This window comes from Coccinella septempunctata, chromosome 3 (genome assembly GCF_907165205.1).
Source record: "Coccinella septempunctata chromosome 3, icCocSept1.1, whole genome shotgun sequence".
NCBI lineage: Eukaryota > Metazoa > Arthropoda > Insecta > Coleoptera > Coccinellidae > Coccinella > Coccinella septempunctata.
This window is the reverse complement of record NC_058191.1, coordinates 22,758,601-22,766,528: the sequence shown is the minus strand read 5'-3', so window position 1 is coordinate 22,766,528 and position 7,928 is coordinate 22,758,601. Positions and strand designations below refer to the sequence as shown.

Below are 7,928 nucleotides of genomic sequence, written 5' to 3'. Positions count from 1 at the left end.
GAACCACATAAACAAGTAGTATAGCACAGTCTATTTCAGTTGTTGAAAGCAACTTATTCAAAAATTGCTGTGTGGTCCATTTTATACATGGTGCGAAATATTTTGAAAATTGTGGGTAATAAAAAAAATTCAACAGCATTAAAGGCACAATCTGGCCGAATTCAAGAAATCCGCTAGGTAATGCCAAGGGGACCCATAGATTTTCTGCGCGAAGGCCAGGAAGAACCTGTAATTGTTAATTGTATTCTATACTATAGAGCCATTGTCCAACCTCATCCATACTAATGCACTTAGGGTCTTCACTCCCAGTCTTTGAAACAAAATAATTAAAAAATTTCAATATTTGATTTGCTCCTGTGTAAATTTTTGCACTAATTTGTCAGGAGCAAATCAGAAAGAATTATTGCCTGACAATTAACGAAAAATGGAACTTTAAAATGATAACTTCATAACGTTTCTGATTTGATCCTGACAAATTAGTGCAAGAATTTACGCAGGAGCAAATCAATTAATCAATTTTTTTATTGATTTTGTATCAGAGATTGAGAGTGGAACCCATATAGAGTTTCAGAAGATGCAGAGTCCTTCCAGATTGAATATTAATCAATTTCTTTTCTCTACTCAATAACTTTCATTCGAATTCAATTTCGGAAATATTGCTTCTGTATTTGAAAAATTTGTAATAATCACGTGTGCACGTGTGTGAACTGAAAATGATGCAGTAAAATGCAAAACGAGTATTTTTACGTTATAGTCTGATGTTGCATCTACTGATAAATTTCATATTTGACTTTATAAATATCTTTTAATCTTGAATAAAGGAACATTAGTTTATGTGAATAACGGATATTCGTCAGCATTCCTTGATATTCATTTTAGTTCATCATTCCTAATTTATTTATTTATTTATTCAGACAAGGGACATCAACAGGATATGATCCCAAAACAATATCAACAACTCACTTCGAATTGAACAACGCAATAATAATAATAGATCATGTACAGATAAGGACTTAATCTTAACTACTCATTACCATGAAACATAATACAATTTGTAAATTTACATATATTGAAAAAAATTCCCTATTTTACTTCTGAATGAAGGCAATGACACAGAAAATGGATCCAAATTGACACAATACTCATCAAAAAGTTCACAAAACCTAGCAATGGGAGAGTTTCTGCCGAAATAGGTTCGGAAATTCGAAACAACCAACAACTGTCTGCTTCTGGTACTCCTCTTAGGGGTATGAAAGCCAATCAGCGATACCAGCTCAGGACAGTCATAGTAATTCATTAAATCTTATATACGAAAATTAGGTCTATTTAAATTCTGCGCTGCTCTAATGTCTGCAAATGATACAGGAACGAATTCTACTAATACCCATGGTGACATATATTCCGGTCAATTTAAAATGTAGAAACCCTCAAAACCTATTCTTCACTCTTTCTAATCCTAATTTAATGCAATTATATTGGGGAGTCCACACTACGCTGGCAAAGTTCAGTTTAGTGTAAACAAAGGAATAATAAACTGCCTTAATTGCAGTTTCATCATTAAAATCTCTACACATCCTGCAGAAGAAACCTAGAGATCTGTTAGATGAGTTAACTATATAATCAGCATGTGCGTTAAAAAACAACTTTGAATCGAAGATAACTCCCAAATCCTTCACTTGACTAACCCGTTTAATTGGTTCACCTTTCAAATAATATTGGAACTCGATACTGGATATGAAAGAAATACTCGCACATTTACTTACGTTCAATTTCATCTTTTTATATTCACAGTATTTTGCCAACGCATCAAGATCCTTCTGTAGTTCAATGCAATCAAGTACTGTTAATACCACTTTAAAGATTTTCAAGTCATCTGCATACAAGAGGATCTTGGAAAATTTAAAACAGTCAATCAAGTCATTAATGTATATTTAGAATAATATTCGACCCAGATGCGAGCCCTGAGTTACCCACTATATCGCAGACCTATATCCATTCACGAAGACTAATAATGGAAAAAAAGCACGAAACAATCCAAACCTATGGCTACTATTGGCACTTCTAAACTGAATAGGTCGTGAATGCAATAGATGAGGCCTAAACAAAAACAATTTCACTGAATTGGAATATCACCCACCCTCGGTCGGTTTTCCAGAAATTGGTAATATAGCATAATTCTAACCTCATTTATTCTAGAGTTATCGAGAAATAATTTACGGCAACGTTTGAATTACCAAAATAATAAACACCAAGGAATAAAATTGATCTCATTCAATCAGAATTGTCTTCCTTCATACATTTGACAGTATCCAAGTCTATTACTTTCATTAAATTTCTCTTCGTAAACCTAACAGAAATCGAAATGTTAGTAGGCTACGAAGGCAGTATTTTTACTGCTTTAGACTGTCAATTACTTCTACAAACAATAATTTTTATTCCAATTCGTTGTATGCTACATACTGGCATATGTTTCATTTTCCAGTAATAAAAAGCTTATTCATTTCAGCTAGCAGTCTTCAAAGAATATTTGAATCAGATTTTTTTATGTCATAGACGCATATCAGTTAAATTAAAAAAAAATTGAACCCTCTTCCGAAACTGTATCTTCATTAGATTAACGTCCAGTTGCAGGAAAGTCCATTAAAATTTAATACTTCATTAAAATCCTAATCCTCCATTTTCCCCTTCAAAAATGACAGTTTTAAATTTTGATAGGATATCAAATCTTAATGGAGTTTCCTGCAACTGGACGTATATTCAAGTAGATTAAAAGCATTAATAAGGTACATGTTAAAATTTCTTGAAGAATATCAGGAAAAAAGTTTCGGTTGACGACTTTGCAAAATTAAATATTAGCGCATACTTCTCATACTGAAAATTACTATTGAGGCATCATGATTACACTCAACGTTAACAATTACAAGTTATTTACTTAATATAAATGTGTTAACGGTAAATATTTCGCGAATAACTGAAACTGATAATTCATATCACTCAAATATAAAATTTATGTTTCCAATTCATGAGAAATTTACGAGTCAAAAACAGAAACTGAAAAACATGTATCAAAAATATCCAATAGAAATCATACTTTCTTCCTAATACCTACAGTGTTCACAAACTAAGCCACCTATATACATTTTTAGGTTTCGAATCGTTTTCATCTTCAGGTGTTGATTGGGTTGACTCTCTTATTTTCTCCGGCTTCTTTTTGGAACTCAATATATCTTCCTGAGAATCTCTTTCATAATAGTTATCATCATAATTCATATCCAGATTTTCATTTGCTTCTGGTGTATTTGGAACTGTTGAACAGAAAAATGAGAATTTGAATGAAGTTGTTAAATTGCAATTCAATATAATCATTGAGGAATAAAAAATGCAAAAAGGGTTGAATTTGGTTAGCATGTAACATTTTATACGATTGGTTAGTATCAACTCTCTGTGAGTCTGTTGTCCGTCATTTTGTAGGCAAAAATATAACGTATTTAAATTCGGTTTTTTCGTTTCGGAAAATTTCGACTGGACTTTCTCGGCATGCTGTGCGTATTCCAAATCTCAATTTTTCTACATCTCGGGACTTTAAATGACCCCAAGAAAAAAATTCTGAAGGTATCAAGTCTGAGGAGCGTTGTGGCCATTAAATTGGCCCTCTTCTAGCAATCCATTCTTTTTGTAAATGATGAGTGATCCATTGCCTCACTTGATTAAACTAATGAGGTGGAGTTCCATCTAGTATTTTAGTTGGAAGTGAATGAGGGCTTCTTGTAAAAGGATATTGCCATCCTCATCAAGTTGATTCTAAAAACTTCATATACTTCTTTTACCTTCACCATGCATAAAACTATTTCAATTTCGTTTTGCACTTGTGAAGATCATTTGAAGTTATTATGTGAAGAAAATAACTGAAGAATGCCACAACAAATGCAGTAGATAATATTGTGCGAAAAATGTTTATCATGGCATCAGTTTTTTTTTTATCCACACGAGGGATCCGCTGGTTTTCTAGGAAATATTGTCAATATTAATTCATGATACCTCCTCGAAAAATATGCTTGATGAAGAAAATCAAATTGATGATGAGGCAACTTCTCACTGGTCACTCACTCTCGGGATGTACAAAGTCGGCTTTGTATAGAACACAATACCGATAAATTCAAGTTGAAGCTATCCAAAACGTAAGCGTCGAATTCAAAAATGGGTTATATTTTATGAAATAAAATTTTGATATTTGAAAGATTTTTTTCTACTCTTTTTTTTTCTGCTTTTCTGAAATTACTATATTGGTAGAGCATTTTTGAAAAGACACTTGAATTACCCTTGAAGCAAGGTGTCACTTGACCCTCATTTCCATCAAATATTTTAGGGGTTGCTGTCATCACGCTCACAGGGTTGATACACTTCGATTTGAACCAACCGTATAATATATCCCCCTATACAAACCAAAGTTTAGGTCTTTTTGCATTTTTTCTGATTTTGCATGACAGCCCGAAATATTAAGGGTGGTACCTTTTCAAATTGACACTTTCACGTCAATGCTTTGAATATTATGCTTACATGGGTTGTTGAGAAATACCTATTGCCAACAATGGGCTAAGGTAGTCAATATTCTAGACAGTTAAAATTACTCAATTATATTTTACCTTTTTCTCTTTCAATTAGTCCATTATCATTAACATCTTCAATAGGATCTTCAACTTCCGGATTTTCATCTGTTTTTATAGTTACGGCTACTTCTGTGGGAGTTATAGTTACTTTTGTGGAAAGTGTGGGTAACTCTGTCGATGTTGTGGTTGTTTGTACGGAAGTTGTGGTTGTTTCTACGGAAGTTGTGGTTGCTTCTGTTGTAGGTGTAGTAGTTTCTGCGGAAGTTGTTGTTGTTGTTGCTGCCGTGGTAGTGGTTATTTCTTCTATATGTCTAGTGGTCTCCTCTCTCGGAGTTGCTTCAGTGTTTTTCTGTTTCGGATAAGGTATCACTGGTGCCGTACTATTTGCTGCTAGCTTTTTCAAAAAATCCACAATGTTGTTAACTCGTTCAGGAGGCAAATATATCACTTCTGGATATTCGTAAGTATAATCATAATCTGGAGTTTCGAAACAATCGAAATAATCACTTTTTACAATGTCTGATCTTAGTATAATCAGGAAAAAGGCAAAAATGATCTTCTTCATGCTTACTAGCCGATGTCGGTTATGATTTTATTGGCATACAAAATGAACGAAACGCTCGATCTTATCTCGGGACATGACCCTCTATGAAAAATTGTAAATATCCCTGAAATCGAAATCGTTATCACATAAAAAAATAATCGCGAATGTCCGTTGAAAACTGACGTCTTTTAATGGATATATGTGGTGTATTGAAAGTTTCCAGTATATCTGAAGTTGTTCACAAAGATTAATTGTATTAATTAAATATCAACAATCAACAATATTATCCCCGTAAAATTGAAATGAAAATAAATGATTCTTGACAAACTAGGTTAAGGAAAATCAAGCTTTCGGAAAAATCCATAAGGAACATTCGAATCGGACTGATAAAATAGTTGAAGAAAAAGACCATCGGCATAAAATCCTACTACAAGAATTCACTCAATAATAACGACATCAAGCCTGAAAAGAGAAGTGGTAAATTTAGAAACACGTAAATTTTTCTGATAAAGATACAGGATGGTCCAAAAACTCTTTAACTTTTAGATATGAAATAAGAAAAAAAAGAGCTAATCAGTTTTAACAAATTTATTTTTAAAAGTTACAAAAATTCTTGGAAATTCACGTTCTGAAGATAACATTGTCTAAATGTGCTCCATTTCTGTCCTGGCACTCCTGAAGCCGAACTCTAAAATTTGCGGCAAATGCCTGCAGTTATGGCTTCGATTTTTTGCCAAATATTATTCATTAGATCTTCAAGAGTGGCGAGGCGGTTGCAATGCACTTGACTTTTAAGATATCCCAAAAAAAATAACAGGCAGTCAGGTCCGGGCTTCGGGGAGGCCACTAAATGTCTCCTCTTCGAGAAATCAATTTTCCCAAAAAAAACGGTTGAACGACGGGCATATAGAGATCGGAATTGTGGCAGGTGGCTCCGTCCTGTTGGAACCACGTGTCCTGAGTGTATCCCTCAAATTCTTGAAGAGCAGGAGTGAACAAAGTTTGGAGCATGTCGACATAACGCTGAGAATTTACAGTTTCTGCGCGGCCTTGATGGTCTTCTAAAAAGAACGGGCCGTTTATTCCGGATGCCGACATTGCAGCTCAAACTGTGCTATGTAGAGGCCTTTGATGTTTCTTCTTAAAGTTTTCTTCACACCAGTAGCAACAATTTTGAGTATTGACATGGCCGTTAAGGTTGAAATGTGGCAGAATTGTTGTTTCTGTAATACTCGCGCACACAAAACTAGCGGTCCTCTCCCATGTAGCCCTGCATTGTGACTAAATTTCCCTGAACCGAACTATCGTTTGATATCGACCCCACCTTTCTACCCCTCCTACCACACTTTCTACAGCGCAACTAAATATTAACAACTCTTTGAACCACCCTGTATATACATATTACTCACTAAATTTTTGTGCGCCTCGAATTTATTGACTTTTTCAATGAATAACTATTCTGGACTCAAAATATACATTCATATTTTCTTTGTAAATTACGTTTTTTTCGATATGTAACCATTTTCTCCAAGTAATTATGTCGAAAGAATCATTTTTGGGGATAATTTTTCAATTTATGGTTGTATGTGTTTATACAAGAAATACAAAATGGCTTCGTCTCAAAATTTTCCACCATAAATAAACTAATGGCGGAGGAGAAGTTATAAGGCTTGCTTTTATATAGCCTCTATAAAACATAAATAATTTTCGAACCAGAAAAGCATAACCAATGTTGCAAAAGTTCTTTGGACAAAACGTTGTTATTGTTTTGATGCTTATAAAACATTTATATAATTTCTCGTGGGCCAGCTAAATAACTATATCATAAGGATTTTAAATTATCATAAAGATGTTACAGAGTACATTCTTAAAACTTCTATAAGATAAATGCTATCTCAAGCATAAAGAGCTTTATAAATGATGTTATATAAACATCTATAAGAATAAACGATACGCTTTCTATAAAAAGGTTTCATTATTTCATCATATAAATGTTTAAATGATAATTTTTGAATACCTTTTGGCTAATAGGATAATTGAGTGTATTTTTAGTTAGTATAAAACAAATCCGCTATATGTTTTTTTTTTGGTGTAGCAGGGGGAAAATCTGCAAGACAGACGAACACACCCTCTCCTGAGGGGGAACAGTGTGGGGATTCTCACTCTCTTGAGTTCGAGACCCACTTAAAACCCTTAAGGTCAGTTCATATTATCCGTCCGTCTCAGTTCAGTTCAGCTCAGCCAAAATATCTTTCAATGTGTTTTATATGGACTAATTCATACTATCCGTCTCCGACTCTTCAGCACCTATCGGCACGCTTACGACCGTCCGACGGTATTCTTCCAGAGAATATTGTGCGGATGGGCTGAAGGGCGTGGTTGGACTGAATGAGACGGAACGTATAATATGAATAAGCAACCGCTCAGTTCAGCTCAGTCAATCGAGGGTTTTCCCTTGTTGTGAAAGCTTCTTTAAACTTTTTTTTTTGTATTAATTGCGAAATTTTTCACAGTATACAGGATGATTCATAACTATTGGGACATAGGCTAAGGGCAGATTGTTTGGACCGAAATATGGCGATAGGACCAAATATACCTCGATGAAATATTGCTGTGCAAAAAAGATAGAGGACATTAAAGTTGAATTTTTTTTCGTTTTTTGCTAATAATTTCACTGTATATTTTTTTATCCGTTTTTAAGAAAAACACAATTGAACAGTTCAGAGCATCGGAAGGGGATTTGAAGTAACGGCTTATTTATTTTATTTATTTATTTC

At 33.9% G+C, this 7,928-nt stretch overlaps 1 protein-coding gene across 1 annotated transcript; it reads right to left on the bottom strand.

Annotated features, from left to right (window-relative positions):
• Window positions 1-3,046: 3,046 nt before the first annotated feature.
• Window positions 3,047-5,267, bottom strand: LOC123310606 (coiled-coil domain-containing protein 80-like). Its single transcript, XM_044894168.1, has 2 exons — window positions 4,644-5,267; window positions 3,047-3,305 (listed from the first exon to the last, which is right to left on the bottom strand). The coding sequence occupies exons 1-2, from the start codon at window positions 5,170-5,172 to the stop codon at window positions 3,115-3,117; spliced, it is 720 nt and encodes a 239-aa protein (XP_044750103.1). The 5' UTR covers window positions 5,173-5,267; the 3' UTR covers window positions 3,047-3,114.
• Window positions 5,268-7,928: the final 2,661 nt, after the last annotated feature.